General features: G+C 42.5%; 2 protein-coding genes across 10 annotated transcripts in view; one reads left to right on the plus strand and one right to left on the minus strand.

Moving 5' to 3' along the window:
- The first annotated feature begins 3,759 nt into the window (after window positions 1-3,759).
- On the plus strand, window positions 3,760-12,925 carry LOC115342919 (histone PARylation factor 1). Of its 2 annotated transcripts, none has more exons than XM_030018171.2 (8): window positions 3,760-4,174; window positions 5,339-5,501; window positions 7,111-7,297; window positions 7,814-7,912; window positions 8,966-9,116; window positions 9,842-9,929; window positions 10,542-10,714; window positions 12,640-12,925. In XM_030018171.2, exons 1-8 carry the CDS (start codon window positions 4,118-4,120, stop codon window positions 12,769-12,771), a joined length of 1,050 nt encoding a protein of 349 aa, XP_029874031.1. In that variant the 5' UTR covers window positions 3,760-4,117; the 3' UTR covers window positions 12,772-12,925. The 2 variants fall into 2 exon arrangements, with proteins under 2 accessions (XP_029874031.1, XP_029874023.1); XM_030018163.2 differs by having other exon boundaries at window positions 4,084-4,174; window positions 5,342-5,501.
- A 2,261-nt stretch (window positions 12,926-15,186) lies between these two features.
- CLCN3 (chloride voltage-gated channel 3) overlaps window positions 15,187-19,708 on the minus strand; it is an 85,031-nt gene continuing 80,509 nt past the window's right edge. For all 8 annotated transcript variants that reach the window (XM_041125764.1, XM_030018108.2, XM_030018142.2 and 5 more), the window contains one exon: window positions 15,187-18,307. In XM_041125764.1, the coding sequence (XP_040981698.1) occupies window positions 18,149-18,307 (159 nt within the window). In that variant the 3' untranslated portion in view covers window positions 15,187-18,148. The remainder of the gene's footprint in view (window positions 18,308-19,708) is intronic.

The raw sequence follows: 19,708 nt of genomic DNA on the forward strand, positions 1-19,708 counted from the left end.
GACACAAGAAGCTGGCAGAGGACAAAGCCAGGACAGCTGGCCCAAACTGGCTGATGGGGTATTCAATACCGGGTGACATCATGCCCAGTATATAAACTGGGGGGAGTGGGGCTGGGGAGAATTGCTGCTCAGGAATTAACTGGATGTCAGTTGGCAGGTGGTGAGCAACTGCATTATGCATCACTTGTATATTCCAGTCCTGTAATTATTATTATTGTTATATTATTATTGCTATCATTATTAGTTTCTTCTTTTCTGTTCTATTACACTGTTCTTATCTCAACCCATGAGTTTTACTTTTTTTTTCTGATTCTCTCCCCCATCCCCCTGGGTGTTGGGGGGAGTAAGTGAACAGCTGCTTGGTGCTTAGTTGCTAGCTGGGGTTAAACCATGACATTAGTTTTCTGAACATAACCACCATCATGATTTTAATGGAACCAAGCTAGCTGCCTCATATTTCAAGCCTGATGGGACAGGATGAGGCAACTGGGCATTTCATTACCTGTTTCTATTGAGGTACTCATTCCAAAATTGTTTGGAAGATATCTATAAAGGGATTATGAGTTGCACTATATATACATATATATATACACACATAAAAGTCTTTTTAAAACCCCATTTTATCTTAAATATAGCCAAACACTGCTACTCTTAACCAATAATCTAGTGGCTGGGGTACCTGCCTGGAAAGTGTAAGAGACTGAGTTCCTCAGATGGAGAGGATTCAGTATCTTCCCTCCTGGATTCTGTGTCTTTTTCTCCTAGTGTATCACCAAACTGCAGGCTATTGCAGAAGGGAAGTGTTCTCGGAGATTTTAATAGCTTGTATGAAGAAAAGAATAAAAAAAAAAATCAGCTGATCAATAAAGATACAAGAGCTGTATCTTCAGTGAAGTGGTAAAGGCCCTCCAAGTTAGGCTTTTGAGACCTAGCACTAATATTAACAGTAAGCTGATGCAGGAGCATTCTTCTAGTTAACTTGCATTTTTTTTCCAGCATAGCTTTGCCTTGTGAGATATTGGCATACCTAAAATGGGGCCACCACAATTTTATTTCATGCTTCCATTACTTCTCTCTCAATGCTATAATGCAAAATATTGTAAGAGGCAAAAGTCAATCTCTTAAGTTTTTGAAGTTTACCACCTGTAAAAAGGTTGGGGTTTTTTCTTGACCCAAAATAAAGGTAGATGCTTTCATGCTGAGCATAAGTCTTACGAGGAGCGGCTGGGGGAGCTGGGGCTGTTTAGTCTAGAGAAGAGGAGGCTGAGGGGAGACCTTATCGCTCTCTACAACTACCTGAAGGGGGGTTGTAGTGAGGTGGGTGCTGGTCTCTTTTGTCAGGTGGCTGGAGATAGGACAAGAGGAAATGGCCTCAAGTTGAGGCAAGGGAGATTTATGTTGGATATTAGGAAAAATTTTTTTACTGAGAGGGTTATCAGACATTGGAATAGGTTGCCCAGGGAAGTGGTTCAGTCACCATCCCTGGAAGTATTCAAAAAGCGAGTAGATGGGGTACTTCAGGACATGGTTTTGTGGGCATGGATGATGGTTGGACTCTATGATCTTGAAGGTCTTTTCCAACCTAAATGATTCTATGATTTACTTGTCTTGTAGCAGAAGACTAACGTGGCAGAAATACATACTTGAGACTTTAGGTTAAGTCATGAGGCATGCTTGATCTACCCCCTTCCCATGCTGCTTTTGCATTCACCTTAGTAGAATTGTAATTGTGGAACTGAAAATGGTTATGCGAAGGACTTCCTTAAGTAAACACTGAGAGGAGAAAAGGAGGGCATGATAAGCATCTGCAAAGCTATAGGTTTGGAGGTGAGCTTAATTCCTTAATTAAGCTCACCTTGCAATAGGAAAAAAGCTTATCCTGAAATAGTAATGGGTGACAGAATGTAGCATTTGTTAGCTTTAATACTGAAATGGGAAATATTGGTGCCTTTGGTGTCACTGAATCTATTTGCTGCATGAGGTTGGAATTTGGGTGAGCTAAGCTTGGGTATACAATGGATACTCTTGATGGGGTGTTGGGGAGGTATGCCTTTATTCTAAAGTCACCTAGAACACTTTCCACCAAGCTACTGAGGAAAATGTCATTCCTTTGGGTGCCAATTTGTCTAGCCTCCACTATGGTTAAGGTTTGGTATACTAGAAATTATGGAGTGAGGCTAATATTAGAAAGCATTTCCCAAAGAAACCTCAGGGCAGTACTCGTCATGTTCTTCAGGAAGAAAATTAGGTTTGTGGTCTCTCGGTGTGCTTTTGTACCTCGTTTCTGCTTAACCTCAGGTGATGAAACACAATCCATCCCTTAAAAGAGGTTTGGATTTGAAACTTATTATTCCTTATGTGTGCAGGATTTTAGTAAGCAAACAGTTTAATATGTACGTTGATTTAAACAACAATTTTTCCAGCTGAAGGAGGAGACTTTGTCACCGATTGTCCTGCATCTACCTGCATATCAACCCATGGTTTCTATGAAGTGCCTAGCTGTTTCTACATACAGGAAGTTACATCATCAGTCAGGATCAAGTTTCCTGTGATGTTGTGTGTAACTCTTCATAGTGAATGCTGTAGACAAAATTATCAAGCTTTTGTGTGAGTTGCATAACTGTCAATGTCACAGGCAGTTGAAAGGCACTGCAGCTTATTCCTAGACCTGAGCTAATTATCTATACTACAGCAAATATTTACAACTTTAATGGATTGCAAGATGAAAAAACCCCACTGGATTTATGCCATATATGCATCTTTGCTGAACACACACTGCATAACAGAAAGAATTCCTGTAGCTACACTACATTATGCTCCTTTAAATACATCCACTGCAATCTGACTTGCTGAAAAGAAAAAGCAAAGGTTTATATATAACCAGCTTCCCACCGCCTCCTTCTGTGTTATTGGTTTTCTAGGCCTTTTTCTATGCAAAGCATTTCAGCAATATACTTAAATGAGTGGATGCTGCATTATGTGATTATGTGCTTTCCTAAACTGAGGGATGTGTCCCACTTGCTACATGTTACACACTGCTGCCTTGACCCTTTCATTGGAAGTGAGATAATGTGATGACACTTTTATATTCCTGGCAGCTGTGAAATGCTAAAGCAGAGGCTTAGGGGATTGTTTGGGTTTTTGGTTGTGGTTTTTGTTTTTTTTTCCTTTTTCTGTGTACTGAAAACTAGTATTGCTTCCTCCCTCTCTTATGCCTTTAGCTCTGAAGAGAAAGATTACACTTAATATTCAGGTAATTTTTTTTTTCCTCTGTCTCATCCCAATATACTACCCTAATTTGTATTACAGGAATTTGCACGTATGTGTAAGTAGGGGAAAAAGGAAAAAAAAAAAAAATCAGCCTCGAAATCGTGTGTATATAGGCAGTCCTGAGGTGACCTAGCCTACCGCTGAGGAAACACAGCTGTAAGCTTCCCCCCGCCTTGATCTCTAGCACCCAGCTCCAGCCGTAGATGTGTTCGCAGTCAAGGGTTAACTGCGTTCGTTCTCCTCCCACCTCGCTCCCCCCCTCAGGCGCAGGGATGCTCGCTCTAGCCCGGGTACCGCTGTGCCCCCTCTTCCCGCCCGCTCTAATCCTCCTTCTCTTGCCAGCCAGCTCCGGAACAGGCTGGCTCCGGAGCTGATGCGCAGATGTAAAAGTGCGTATCGCCCTTGTAAAAGCGCTTATTCACCTGGCAGCAGGGCGTCTACGTGGGAAGGAAAGGCGCTCTGCCCCGCCGCCGCCTCCTCGGGCTGAGGCTCAGTCGCCTCAGCGGGCGGGGGCTGGCGGCGGTGGCCGAGCCGGCCCCCTGCGAGGCCCCTCCTCTCTCCCGGAGACACCCGCTCCCTCCTGGCCTTCTCAGGGCCGGCTCCTCCCGGCCCCTCCAGGGCTATTCCTTCCTTCCTTCCTTCCTTCCCCCCTTCCACCTCCTGCCGGCGGGCACACCGAGACCCCGCCGCGACCGTTCAACGCCTGTCCGCCGCGCGAGGGGGGGGGGGGGCGTGGTCGGCCCGGCGCGCGGGCCGCCGCCGCCTGCGCACGCGCGGGGGCGCCGAGCAGGACCTCGGAAGGGGCGGGGGAGGGCGGGCGCGATGCGATGCGGCCGGCGGCGGGAGCATGACAGGTGGCGGGAAGCGGAGGCCGCGCGGGGCGGCGGGCCCGGCCGGCGACCAGGTGCCCGTTAGCGGGGGGGGGGGGGGGGGGGGGGGCGGCGGGTGGCCGAGCCTGGCGGCGGGCCCCGGGCAGAGGGGCCGGCAGCCGCGGCCTGAGGCACCCCCGGGCCGGGGCGGGGTGGTGGGGCCGCAGGCCCGAATCGGCGGGGCTTGCGCTGTGGCAGCGCCGGGCCTCGGCCTCCTTGCCCCTCGTCCTGGTTTGCTCCGTGGGTTTGAGGAAAGCCGCAGGGCCGCCGGTCCTCTGAGGCGGGAGCCGCTCCTCTGGAGCCGGGCTTCTCCCGGGCGGCGGCCGCGTTTCAGGTGTGCAGTGAACAGCAGCCGCGGCGTTTTGCGGCTGGGAGCGGGTGCTGGCGGTGCGGGGGGGCCGCCATCGGGTACCCAGCTGAAGAGGCGGAAGGTCTGTCTCGTTGTGCTGCCCTAGCCGGGGAAGAGAAACCTTGCTCTTGTTTTTAGTTTTTATCATTATTGCTGTTTTTTAAAACGCGGGTAACGATTCCGACCCGTTCTTGGAGCCTCATGTGGGGACGAGGTAGTTGAGTTTACGGATTTAGTGGTGTGCGTGCTTGAACGGATCATCGCCTAGCCTGTTGCGGTTCACGTTACATCATTTTTTGCAACAACTTAAACTTTAAGCTGTTTTTAAAATGCTCTGCTGTAAACTGCACCAGTTCAGGTGTTGAATAGCGGAGTAGCTCAGATAGTAGAGGCTTAGGGGATTTTTCTTGTGTTGTTTAACCAGACATGACAAAATAGTATCCCTGCTTCCAACTGTCTGTTAAGCACACGAGTTTCTTGGATGCAAGCTGCTGTGTGATTGGAAAAGGTCGTTTTAAAACAATGTAGAACTTAGATTAAACTTGGCAATTGCTTAGTCCTTTCCTTGATTGACTAATGAAAGTGCTTCTGTTGGTTATGTTGACCCATTAATATCAAAGTAGTACTTTGCTATTTCATATGTGTTTAGCACATGTCTCAGATAATGCACTTTTTAGGGATTCTGTCCAAAATAAGTGTTCTAATTGCTATATATCCTGTTTTAAGTAACAAGCGTGATGTAATTATCTTAATCATTTTTCCTCCGTTAATACAGAAAGTTTGTAAAATCCTTCAGTAGAACTGACAGAAAGCAACTAAATGAACTTTGGTGTTTTGGTTTTTTTATCTGCAGTGTGAAAAAAATGGAGATGTCAAGAAGAGAAGGTCTAATCAGGCAGATATCCCCGACAGTCTTCGTCAAGAAGCAGAAACATGCTATCGGCTTAGGCTGCCTGAAGACTTCTATCAGTTTTGGAAGTTTTGTGAGGAGCTAGATCCTGAGAAACCAAGTGGTGGGTTTTTAAATATTTTTTGCCTTTTCTAACTTTCACTCTCAAGGACAGCCTGAAGGCAGGCAAACTGGAGGTGGTCAGATGCATTCTAATGCTGCTTCAGTTTCCAGTTAAGATGCAGGATATTTACGTGAGTCTAAACAAGAATACCGGAGATAATCACAAAGATGTCGGTACACTTCGAGCTTTCTAAAATATAATTACTTAAATTGTGTAATACAAAGGGACTAAATGTTGTCTAAACCTGCCTTTCTTGCAAGTACATTTAAAATGTTTAGTATGGAACTGAAGTTTCCTCATATGAATCTGGGTTTCAACTCCCCAAATTTACTGTACAACAGAATAAGGCATGCCTGGATGCTCTAGAAATGACAGGGCTTTTTTTTTTTTTTTTTAGAATCATAGAACCGTTTGGGTTGGAAGCGACCTTTAAAGGTCATCTAATCCAACCCCCCTGCAATGAGCAGGGACATCTTCAACTAGATTGGGTTGCTCAGAGCCCAGTCCAACCTGACCTTGACTGTTTCCAAGGATGGGGCATCTACCACCTCTCTGGACAACCTGTTCCAGTGTTTCACCACCCTCACAGTGAAGAATTTCTTCCTTGTATCTAGTCTGAATCTACCCTCTTTGAGTTTAAAGCCATTACCCCTTGGGCTATTGCAACAAGCCCTACCAAAAAGTCCCTCCCCATCTTATAGGCCCCCTTTAGGTACTGGAAGGCTGCTATAAGGTCTCCCTGGAGACTTCTCTTCTCCAGGCTGAACAACTCCAACTCTCTCAGCCTGTCTTCACAGGAGAGGTGTTCCATCCCTCTCATCGTTTTTGTGGCCCTCCTCTGAACCTGCTCCAACAGGTCCATGTCTTTCCTGTGCTGAGGACTCCAGAGCTGGATGCAGTACTCCAGGTGGGGTCTCACCAGAGCAGAGTAGAGGGGCCGAATCACCTCCCTTGACCTGCTGGTCATGCTTCTTTTGATGCGGCCCAGGATAGGGTTGGCCTTCTAGGCTGCGAGCGCACATTGTTGGCTCATGTCCAGCTTTTCATCCACCAGTACCCCCAGTTCCTTCTCGGCAGGGCTGCTCTCAATCCCTCCATCCGCCAGCCTGTATTGATACTGGGGGTTGCCCTGACCCATGTGCAGGACCTTGCACTTGGCCTTGTTGAACCTCATGAGGTTCACATGGGCCCACTTCTTAAGCTTGTCCAGGTCCTTCTGGATGGCATCCTGTCCCTCAGGTGTGCCACCCGCACCACTCAGCTTGGCGTTGTCTGCAAACTTGTTGAGGGTGCACTCGATCCCACTGTCTCTGTCACTGATGAAGATATTAAACAGTACTGGTCCCAGTATGGACCCCTGAGGGATACCACTCTTCACCAATCTCCATCCAGACACTGACCTTTGACTACTACTTATGGGAAGTGTAGTAACCTAACTCTTGAATGAAAGCTATCCGAATAGAAGAATGTCTCAGCTTTTTCCTTGTCTGGTAAACAGTGTTTGACTGTTTGGATTTATGAAAGCTTTTGATACCTGAGTGACACGGGAACTTCTTGGTCTAGATATGCACCCACCAGAAAGTAAACCAGTTCGTGCTTTGCTTTTCAGATGCACTTGTGTCAAGTGTTGGACTTACGCTGGTTGGACCATATGATATTCTTGCTGGAAAACACAAAAAAGCGAACTCAACAGATCTGGACTTCAATCTTCATTGGAGGTTCTTCTATGATCCCCCAGAATTCCAGACAATACTTGTTGGGGATAGCAAAACACAGTATCACATGGGATATTTCAGGTATTTTATTGAATATATGCTCTTGCTGGACTATAATTATGTGTAGCTTTGTCTCTTTTTTTCCCTGAGGCAGGATTTGAGAATTGTGCACTATCATCAAACAATCTTTCTCTTCTGTAATGAGATATTAACACATGGGTTGATCTCTTTTATTAAAAAAGATCACAGATACTGGAGTTGAAGACTAGATTTAAATATTTATTAAACTACCTCCCCCAAACCTCCAGAGCACCTTTGCTTACTAATTTTTAACTTTTGCCATGATACTTAGAAGAAAAAGTCAAGCCTTATGAAATAAAGGGAATGTGTATTCTCTCTGCATGTATTGATAGAAGCTCCTTTCAAAGCCATTCTGTAAAATTTTGGAACTTTACATCTAAGGGTGTTTCTTGTTAGGTTTCTGAAGGAGGTGGCAGCATGGTGAGGAAGCAAATTACTTTGCAATAGGGCAGTTTACTTTGAAATAGGAGAAATGGACACAGATTGACTATTTGTGTGTACTTTTTCTATAAATAGGGATGTGCCAGATGAGCTTCCAGTGTGGGTTGGTGCTAATGAAGCTAAGAAGGGCTGTGTGATTGCACAAGTTGGTGATAATGTCTTTGCCGCAGTCAAGTAAGGTTCATATTTACTTTTATTTATAAAAAGTAGAGTAGAAGGGAAGCTATTAATTGGGAGATGTGATGTGGAATAATGCAGCTAACTTACTGTGTATCTTGTTTCTCAAGAAACCCTCACTTACTTTCTGCTCTTGCTAGCAAGTTTTAAGGTACTCTCATAAGCCTTAATAGACTTCCTGAAAGTGTTTTCGTTTTACAAGTAAAATAGATAATTGTTAATTATCTCATTCTTTAAATACATTGGCAGGGATAGGCTCTGTGGCGAAAAAAAATGCCCACTGGTTGTGTTAAAATACTTCATAAGTAAAGAAAGAGCATCTCAAACAGTGGTGAATGAAATCTGAGTATTGTACTAAATAAGTAGCATCTAGCTCTTGTTCTTGCCTACATAAAAATACATTATTTTTGTATATAATGAAGAACTACAAGAAGTACCATTTCTGACGTGGGGCAGGATAACATTTATACGGATATGTAATTCAGTATGATTCATGAAGCTTTACATGGTCCTGCATCATGAATATAAAAAACAGATTTCATCACCTGTCAGTTGAAGATGGAGAGCTCTCTAAGGACAGACGCGTGTAGTAAGTGAAAGCATACTGAAGAATAGCTCCTGCAAAAGAATGCTTGTGTAGTGCAGAGTTAAACGAGGACATTTGTTTTGCAAGCACCATGATGAAACTCATAAATATGTATTTATGTGCATGACTTGGATGACAAATAGTGTATATGGCACTGAAGTGGCAAACTGAATTCCTAAGATAGAAAGATGGACAGCTACTGAGTCCAGGAGAATTTTCAGCACATGCAGATGGCATAAACTATATTGTAATGCAAATACAGATAGGAAATGCCAAAGTACTGTCTGTGCCCAACTTTTTTTTCTTTCTTGTTGTTAAGAGGCTTGCACTCCCATTTCTATGTGTATAAATAAACCCGTGACTGCTAATCTTCATTATGAGATTTGGAGGTTTAGTGATTAGAAGGCTATTCATTTGTTTGTTTTCTGTTAAGCTTTTTTAAGACATTTCTCTTCTGTTTGCAGATTATTTTTGTCAAAAAAACTTAAGGAAGTGACCGATAAAAAGAGAAATGCTATTTTGAAAGACATAGATGAAAAACTAACAAGAACAGCAAAAGAACTGGGTTATTCTCTGGAACAAAAAACCATGAAGATGAAACAGAGAGATAAGAAAGTATGACTTTCCTGATCCACTGGAGAGAACTAAGTTCTGTTAAACTTTTTTCATTTACTTGCCTGTTTCTTTTTTTTTTTTTTTTTTTTAATTTTTCCGCCTCCTAGTCAGAAAGGATGCTTCATTTAGGAGTTTCCAGAGCTAATCAGCTCTCTCTCTCTAAAACTTCAGGAGAGGGAAGATTAATAAAAATGTGTTCCAAATAATGGGTTTAAATCAAAACACTTTACTTTTGTAAACCATAGCTTGGCATTCAATAAAGAAAAAAGCCAATAAGGGAAATAAATAGTCTAAAAACTAAAACTAAGGGGGAACATGGAGAAAAGTGCTTCAAAGTGAAGATTCATGTAAACAGTTGGGTTGGATCTATTGGAAACAGGACTACTAAGGATGATATGGATTAGTAATAGAGGATTTTCACTTACCTATCAGAAATAATTATGGTAGGAGGTGACTAAACAAATGTAGTACAGTGCTACACAAGTGACTACAAGGATTCCTAGATTTCAGAACTTGACTGAAATGGAGTTTCCAGTTATTTTAAAGTTCAATACTTAAAAGTAACTGCTACATAATTTGAAACTAAGTTGATGTGCTGGAGCCTGGACACTACCTTAAGTCTGACCACCAGCAGTCAAGTGTTAATGTTGTTTAGTGAGGTGAGTGGTTTTATGTCACAGTATTGACTTAGAGCACTATATTCATTATCCTGTCTCTTTATTTAGGTGGTGACCAAAGCATTTCATGGAGCAGGCCTAGTTGTTCCTGTAGACAAAAACGATGTTGGATACAGAGAACTTCCCGAAACAAATGGTAAATATCTTGTTTACTATATTCTTCTGCTTTATTTAAGTATAAACAACCTTCAGTCACACAGCTACTCTGCAAAAACCAAGCTGCATTCATATTTCCTACTTGAAGAACATGAGTGGTGGGAGTAAAAGGCAGAATTCTTAACCATCACACTTGAGCTCAAAGTGTTTTCTGTAAATGAACCAAATGAGAATCAATGAAACGTGCTAAATCTGAAATAATAATTCCTGAAGTAGTAGTTCTGATGACCTTGTCTTTTGTATTGGCACAGCTGTGCAGGAGGTAGATCAGAAAAAACTGATTTACAATCAGGGATTTGTGGGTTTATTTCTTATCCCCCCTCTTCTCCCAGTGTTCTTCTAACCAGAATCAGTTCCTTGATGCAAGTTCACCACACAAATGCTTGTGTCTCTATATGGGCAACAGATAGATGAGTGTGGTGGGGCAAGAATGAGCAGCAAAGGGAAGGGGGAAGCTTTTTCACTAGCAGCTCAGGGTGTGCCCACCTAGTCTTCATTTAAGTGTGACACACAGATATGTTTTTGCCACAAACTACTTCTACGCAATATTAAATTTAAACATCTAAATATTTCTGCCTTTGTTTTTTTGCAGCTAATCTTAAAAAAATTTGCAAGGCCATTGTTGATGCTCCTACTGATGATGAGAGACTGAAGGCCTTTGCACCCATTCAAGAAATGCTGACCTTTGTTCAGTTTGCTAACGATGAATGTGACTATGGAATGGGGTATGAACTGGGCATGGACCTGTTTTGCTATGGATCACATGTGAGTACTACAACAATCATACTTCACAAAATTATGCATTGTTTTATGCACGGGCCAGGAGTTGTTCTGTGTCGTAGATCTTTATTCCTAACTCTATTGCATAATTATCCCTAGGAATCATGAAAGTCTGAAAGAATATTCTTAATTTGTGAAGACTGTTAAAAAGTCACACTTACGACACCATTCCTTGTTGAATTTAAAATTGCTTGTATGAAAGCACAGTCCTGCAATCCAGAAGCACTTAAGCAGCATTTAACTGGTGTGATTTGATGTGCGCAAGACAAGGAGTTGTCATTAGACTCCTAAAAACGCAGAATGTCTGCTCCAGATCCACTGAATAGCTAACCCCAACTACTTTTATGGGTGCAAGCACTCATATTCAATGGGATCAAGGAACAGATTGATGTTAGTAACCCCAGCTGAAAAAATTGGAACCTAGGTCCATTGCCTAGCTACACTGCCTGTATGGCTGCATAAAAGACCTCCCACCAGGTGTCTCTGGTTCTGTGTTAACAGGGGGTATCATAAGTAAGCTGACTGACTTACTAGCACTTAATCACATGTAAAGATTCTACTTAACACTTCTTGTTCTGTACTAGCCACTGCCCTGTTGATGAAAAGGGTTACCTCTGTAATAAATCTGTGGCTAGGAAATAACGTATAAAGAAGCCTCAGCATCAATGTAATATGAATGGATGGTCACAGAATGCCAAGTAGCTTCTCTTAGTAAAACACTGTTGGCTATGGGGCACTCCAAAGCATCACGTAGAAGGATGAAAATCTTGCAATACTAAATGTAGGCCCAGAAAAGCTGTGTAAATGCTAGTTAAAATATGTAGCCACTGAAACAAAGGAGAACTCGCAGCTCTTTCCATACACTGTTAAATTACTGTGTTTCTTAGACTTCCTGCCCTGCTCTTTTAAGTAAGTTCCCTGCAGCATCTGAGAATGTGTTGTATTTTCCCCTGACACCCTGCTTATGAGACCCTTCCTTCAGTGACTGTGCTGCTTCAACTGCTCCATTCCTTCCTGCATCTGGGAGGGCAGTGAAGGAAATGGTTACGTGCAATTGGCTGAGTAGGTGGAGGCAAACCCCCATCTTTCATGCTTCTCAGCACAGGAGATGAACTGCTGAAAAACTCCTGCGATGACAAATTATGTCTTTACAATGCTGTGACGTGTCCTGATATCTATGCTATGTAGCCATTTGGAACAGCTGTAACTTTGTAGCTGTTTCTAAAAATAGAGACCTTACTTCATTTTCTAGTTCAGTAAACAGAAAGGGAGAAGGGTGGCTTTGTCCATAAGTAACACCAGGGCTTGGTCCGAGTGTTTTTGCCTGTCCGAAGGTACTTGGAGCTGCTTTCCGGTTCTGACAGGAGCCTGCCTGTCCCCTTGCTTACAGAGCCAGAAGAACCACTGATGCTTTATCTGTAGCTCAAGGCATGGAAAAGGACTTCACCCTCTTCCCCTTCATAAGGGGAGGTGCAATGGGCTTACATGTACAATAACTGTCACAAATGCTAACAGCTATGCTCTGACTTGTGCATTTGAAGCACTTATATGGTTACTGTAAGTACCATCATAACCCCCTTGAGCGGTGGAGTGTGACGGGATGCGGGCCTTAACCGCAGGCTGGACGACTGCATCCCTTGACAGTAGTTATCATCTCTTGCGCTGCTGAAAGTAGCATTTCCATCTCTCACTGTGGCAGTTTGGGTAACCCAGCCTGATGTGGCTGTGGCAGTTGCAGGTGTAGCAGGAGTACGTGCTCAGTCGGTGCGGGAGCGGTTGAAGGGGTCAGTTGGTCAGTCAGCCTGAAGGAAGGAAGGAAGGGGTCAGAGCCCAGCGGGGCGGCTGCCCTCCCTCTCTGAACAAAGCCACTGACCCCCCAGGGCGCCTCTCGTTTTCCCTGTTGCCTGCAGTACTTCCACAAGACGGTGGGTCAGCTGCTGCCTCTGGCTTACACCCTGCTGAAGAGGAACCTCTTCGCCGAGATCATCGAGTCGCACTTGGCCAGCCGGCGGGAGGAGAAGGTGGACCAGCTCGCCCCCTGAGCCGGCCCCCAGCAGGGCGGGCGCCCTTTTCCCTTTCCGTTTTCCTTTCCTTTCCTTTTTGTATGTGTTTGTGCGCCTTTTTTTGTTGTTGTTGTTGTTGTTGTTGTTGTACTCCGCGGCGATCCCCCCGCGGTCAGTAAAGCTTTTCTCAGGACGGCGGTCGGTGCCTCCCGCTGCTGACTGCTCCCGTACAACCCTCGGCGGCGGGCGGGAAAGCTGGGCGGGGGGGGGGGGGGGGGTGTCACGTGCCGCTACTGCGGCAACCGACGGGCGGAAGCCGGCGCGCGTGAGGCTGGGAGAAGGGCTGGGCCTGCCTGCCGGGCGGCCCCGCCCCCCCGCTCAGCCCCGCCCCTTTCGCCTTCCGAGGGTCGGCGAAGCGCGGCCGGGGGCGGGAGTGGCTGCCCGCGCCTGCGGCTGCCGCGCAGAGGAGCGTGAGGCCAAAGCCGGGCCCGTGAGGGACACCGTGCCCCTGACCAGAAGGAAGGAGGCAGCGAGGGAGGCTACGGTCAGCCGTCCCGTAAAGAGAATCGGCGGGCGCTGGGGAAGCGATTTGGACACGGACGTCGCTACCAGTGCCTGAGCGACTTACACGTGCCACGCTCCCTTTCCTTGCTCTCGGCGATCCTTGCTGGCGGTGTGCGTTTCCTCGGTTCTCTCCCGCCACAGCGGTAAAACGTGCGGTTACAGCAGCTTTCTCTTTTGCGTTGTCACAAAGCGCTGCATCTGGGCTCAGTCTTCCCGATCTGGCCGAATCGACAGGAAACAAATAGGATTAAAATGCAGCTAACTGACATTACAAGATAAATTAGAAATGCCACTGCAGCTGCTACCTTATTAGTCAGATGAAGTCACCCCGTTTTCACTCATCTGGACTGAAAACAGAATTGATTTTGTACACAATGCAAATTGTTTTCAAGTTCATTGGCCCACTAACCTCCTTTATTGTTAGTACATTTCAAGAGTTTATTCTCAGGCAACTGCTTGAAATAATAAACAGCCTAGAAACCAATGGAAAATAACATTTGCTCTTCCTCAACAGGCCTGCTGCCATCGTACAGTGACTTGACTTGTATTGTAGCAGTGTATGTCATTGCTCATGACAGTAGTACTGCTAAGGAAGATCACAGCCCACGAGCAACATGCTCAAATCTGAAAGTTGTCCGTAGTTTTTAGCAAATTATTACACTTCCAAAGGTCCTTTCCAGTGCAAACTAATAAATAATTCATGGTGTATGTCAGCATGCTTCAAAAGTGTATCATCTCAGGTTTTTAAATCAAAAAGGTATTTTCAGACCTCAGAATCACATGCCACATCTACTTTTGTAAATTTGATAACCCCACCCCTTTCAATCAGCATATGAATGTTCCATTTATTCAAACATAAGTACAAGCATAGATTGGGCCCAGAACTTTTTTTTTTGTGTATAAAACAGAGGTAGTTTCTTGAAAACTCCCTCTCATTCCCACTTACTTTTTAGGTTCCAAGCAGAAGAGCCCTTCATATTAATGCCCTGTAAATCATACAAGTAACAAAAAAGTATGCACATTTTGCATTGTTATTTAAATATGAACTTAAATTGCAAAAATGGGGACCTTAGTATGGATTTTCCAGTCTTACCTATTAACCTCTCATAGAGAAGGAAAACTTACACCAACTGAAAAAATACCAAAGTACTGTATGTGATTGATTAAATTGGGGACAGACTTTTTAGCATGGCCTGCTGCAACAGGACAAGGGGTAATGGTTTTAAACTAAAAAAGTGTGGATTTAGACTAGATATAAGGAAGAAGTTTTTTACAATGAGGGTGGTGAGGCACTGGAACAGGTTGCCCAGAGAGTTGTACATGCGCCATCCCTAGAAGCGTTCGAGGCCAGCCTGGATGGGACTTTGAGCAACCTGGTCTAGTGGAAGGTGTCCCTGCCCATGGCAGGTGCGTTGGAACTAGATGACCTTTACAGGTCCCTTCCAACCCAAACCATTCTATGAATATAGATCATCAACAGATGTCTAACTTACCTTTTTTTTTTTTTTTTTTTTTTAAACCAGAGGTACTAAAAATGTACCATGTAGAAACTACATAATCCTGGCTTTTAGACAGTAAAAGCATCACTCACTTTTATAAACCAGGAAGCCAACTATTCTATAATTAAAACAATTTTTTAAAATGTCTATTTTGGAAAAAAAATACCTAATAATGATCTGTTTGATTGGGTTGATTTGGCTACTGATTTGTAGCGAAATACTAGGCAATACAAAGAATGCATCTCCTCCTAAAATCATTCTTTTCTTTGTTATCTGCTTGCTAGTTTTGTATGTAAAACTCCTAGCTGTTAATCTTCTCTCAGGGAAAATAAATACGAAAATCAACACAAATATTTTCTGTGAAACAATGAGAAAACATGACAAAACAATAAATGGTCATACAGAAGTTTTTAATGTTTGATTAAATCATCACAGTATTCAGAATTTTTACTGTAATGATATGCAGCTCTACCACACTATTATAAATAAAAACATTAAGATCAATATTAAATACAGCTCTAGGCAACATCACAGATTAACAAAGAATGCATTCTTCATGAACCAGTAACTGAATGGTTTTAAAAAAGAAAAAATGCTGACACTTTCCCCCTCCAATCCACCACATTTTTTTTTTTCAAATTAGTAACTTTTTTCAAATTAGTAAGGCGCTGCAAGTTTTACGTTAGAAAATCTTTGTTGCACAGCACAGGCACACATTCTTCATTATCAGAACCTCTAACGTATGTTTACCAGAAGACATTTTAAATGTCAACAGGGAAAGCTTAGCAGGTAAGAAGAGTAAACAGAGATGCACAATTTATATGCAGCACTCAGGATCCATACTGAAATTATAAAACACAGCAGGGGTGTGAACCGTATTTTAATTCAGACCGTACAGTCTGTAGAATTAGGTGCAAGTTAACACAGTACACACAGCAGTGTTTTATGAGAACATCAGACATGGCAGAGGTTTCCAACTGATTTAAAGCAATTTTTATACACGTACGCTTATATTCTTCCACTGTAGAAAAAAAAGAGACAACAGAAATCAGCATCACAGACAACTTCCAGAGCTGCCTTCTGTAAATGGGCCAAATCCTGCTCTTTACAGAAGAAACTTTACAAAGTTTCTTCAGGCTTAGGCAATGTAACAGAACAAATTTTGAACCACTAGCACTGACTTCATGTGGAAGAATACAGCTAGTTGCTGCAACGCTCCCATTTTACCATGGCCTGTTTCCCTGTTTCAGTACCACACCCGTTTTTAATACAGGGGCTGATCACCATGAGCCTGCTGGCACATTTCGCTTTCTACTGGTTCCAGCTGCTGCAAGAGATGAGATGATGAGATGGCAGTTCTATACTCAGAAAAATCAGTAACAATTCAGCAGCGCACTTAAGCACAGGCATTATTTTGGAGCTTGCCAAAAGTACCAGAATTTCATTTCAGTATGTTACTGTACTTAAGATAAAAATCATACTGAGTGCTTTGCAAATAAAGACATTTGAGGTAACTGTGATGAATGCCTTAGAGACAGCTAGGATTATTATTTTAGACTTTTACCATTTATATTTTTGCAGTCTTGTGGGCAAAACTGTTAAAGAAGGAAATTTTATCTAACCCCATATTATAAAGCATGATTTTTGTCAGCCACATTTCTTAAATTTTTTCCTCCCTACTTTAGGCTTAAAACATATTGCCTTTTTTCCTCTGCATGTGTTTGTGGTGGTTTGGTAAAATGAATATGAAACAAATTAATCTTGTGACTTGTGAGAAAAAAGTAAATAAGTTAGGCATCTGTCAGTTCACCTGCTAGCATGTGTGTTGCTGCTGAATTTTAAAGTCCTGCCAAAGTTTCAAGTACTGGATTCGATTCTGCCCTGCTGCTCACCTTCTGTGGCTACATACCATTTACACCTCTATATACTTGGAAAAAAAAAAAAAAAAGTCAAAAGCAATCTAATAATCATAGTTGCTTTCTTCCTATTATTTTTACAACCCTGCAGTTTTTTAAAATAAAATTTTAATACTACTGTTCCAGTTATCTGCTAGTAAAGGAAAAAGGAAATCTCAAGGTAACGGCAGTGAAAGTTACAGTTGAAAATGATCTTATATGCGTGTTGGATCATAAAGAAACGATTTCGTTTAAACCCTTCATCTAGTTGTAAACATTTGCTAATCCTCCATTACTTGCAGAGGATTACAAATTATTCTATAAAATCACATTAAAAAGGTAATTAGTTATGTGAGATATTAACTGATTCATATTTAATAGATTTTTTAAATCCATACAAATATAAATAAAGAATGGTAAAACTTCAAGAAAAATAATATACATTTAGTGCAAGTTATGAGTTACATTTCTTCCTACCATGTCAGCAGTGGAACATCTTTTGTGGAGAAGAAACAAAAATGACCGTTCTCAAATTTTACAGGGGGGGAAAAAAGATCTCCAGTGTTGTAGCATGCAATTTTTACCAGATACACGTATACAGAATTGTTCCAGCTCTTAACTAGTAGAATAGCAGTATTTTTCCTTATACTGCACAACATTGGTATATATCATAGTGTTTTCAATAATACAAAAATTGCATAAGACCAGGTCACATTATTGATATTTTCTGCAGCAAAACCAGTATCTTTCTTTGATACGCTAGTTTCATCTGGTTTTAGTTTTTCTCATATCACGACAGCACATGGGTTGAAAGAAGTCTCGCATGGTTCTTGCAAGGTATTACCTGTTCAATCTGTTTTTGTCGCAGTGGATCTGTACTGCCCCGAGCATTTCATGATGTACAAACTGACACGTTTAATGGCACAAGAAAAACCTCCCTTCTTGTGATCGAACCTCAGTAACTCACAGTACATCTCAATATGAGAAACAACTGCTTCGAAAGGGCACACCAATTTTAAAGAGGCTTTGTTACGGCTCAGGAGAGAGAGAAATAAAGCTCCTCTGGAATGTAGAAAGGTGACGTGTAATAATCAATACGTTTCATGAGTTAACACAACAGTTTTCAATGGTAAAAAGGGCAAGACCTTTCAGTCTCCGTAAGATGGCTCAATTCAGAATGATCCCTCCAGAAACAGGGACTAATAACACATCTCTTCAATGCTGAAGTACCAGGCTGGGGCTGGAGAATTGCACCACCTCGCACGGCTCGCCCACTGCACTATCATGGCAGACCTGACGTCTCGGGACGCATCCAGTGCAGGGCAGCAGCTCTCCCTTCCCACGCTCCCATCAGCCTTCCTCCTCGCCACATACTCCCCCAGACCAACTCCTGATTTCCAGCAGCACTGTTACGCAAAAACCCAGCTCTCGTCTCTGATTTTAGAAGTATCCCCCAGACTAAAGTGTTGTGCTATTCAACAAATGAACCTCCTCTTCCGTTTCCTCTCTCTCCTCAGCTATGGGTTTCAGTTGAACATTATTGAGGCGGGGTCTTGGTTTGCCGTCTGGGCCATATGACGGAGGATATCTTTTTTTGTTATAATGCCAAGGAGGCGCCTGAAAAGGATAAATGGAAGATCGATATTAATCCAAGCAGGAAAATAATAACGCAGAACAAATCTGTAGCCAAGTCCTTTTTGTTGACAGGAATAGAGCAAAAGTAAACAGCCTGATTTTCTTATTTAAACAAAAACATTTTATTAATCAAAATATTGAGGAACCACCAGTTTGTTAAAAGACAGCAATGCTGAGACACCATATCAGATGGTCTCTGACAGCTGTAGTCCATTTTAATGAAATACAAGTAATACAAGTAGAGCCTATGACAATTTTTATTTAACTTTTTGTTTCTACAAAAATGAAATTTTGATTAGCGTATGCCAACAAAAAAGTAACAAAGAGGGACAAAGAAAAAAGAGGTATGAAAAAGAAGTGATATTAATCCCATTTCATAAGGGAGGCATGTTCCAACCTAGCCATCAGAAGTGACGTACCGCTTGATGGCCCAAAATGCTAATAGCAAATCAAACTCCCCTTCCCTCCATTTTTAAATCATAAGGATCCTTCCAGTCTGACGCACTGGCTCAGGCTGAATGTATTCATAGGAGCACACTGTATTGGCCATGAAACTCTTGTAAAATAAACAACAGTTAACTAGTTTTTGGAGATCACAGCTTTAGAAAATAAATTGTGAATAATGAAAGAAAATTTTCATTTTCCAATTTAGATACTGTGCTCTTATGACAGGGTCTTCATGGCTTTTAAAATTAAAACTCTGTGAAGCATCAGAAAGGGTGAGACTGTCCAAAAGGATAATATCACTGGAGAAGCAAAGAGCAGAATGAATGAGCTGCTGCCCTTGTTATTCTGGTTAGTACATTTCGTTTTGTCTTATTAAAGGATGCATGAAATACTTGTGAAATATTAGCATAAAATGAGAACATAATTAGCATGTTTTGCATATAAGCAGCTAAACTTGGTGGGTATGTTTAGTAGAGATGTAACTAGCAACCCATGTCCAAATTAAGACAAAGTCTACCATCTATCTAAGGTTAGTTCACAACATCATGGTTAAAACAACATCTAGATTCTGAAGTCAACAGTCAACATAGTAGCATGCCACTTAGTGGCTTAGGATATCACTGAACATTTTTTAAAGGAGTACATTAATTGCTGTCAGTAACAGCAGCAGAATCACAGGACTTTACATAAAATCACAGGACTTTACTAAAAATAAGAATACTTTTAAAAAATCTTGTTGATAGAGGGGGATTACAGGGAAGATCTAATGCTGTGATACATTAAAAACATGCTTGGCTTTGCTTCTCAAAAGACATTGATACTTACTTTGCTATTTAACAGCTATTTAAAGCTGTCAAGATCAGAAAAAGGAATTGGCATATACAAAAATCTTAATTTGCATTAGGCGGGGAAAAAGTATTCCTAGCTGCATGCTTT

Source organism: Aquila chrysaetos, chromosome 1, assembly GCF_900496995.4.
Source record: "Aquila chrysaetos chrysaetos chromosome 1, bAquChr1.4, whole genome shotgun sequence".
Taxonomy (NCBI): Eukaryota; Metazoa; Chordata; class Aves; order Accipitriformes; family Accipitridae; genus Aquila; species Aquila chrysaetos.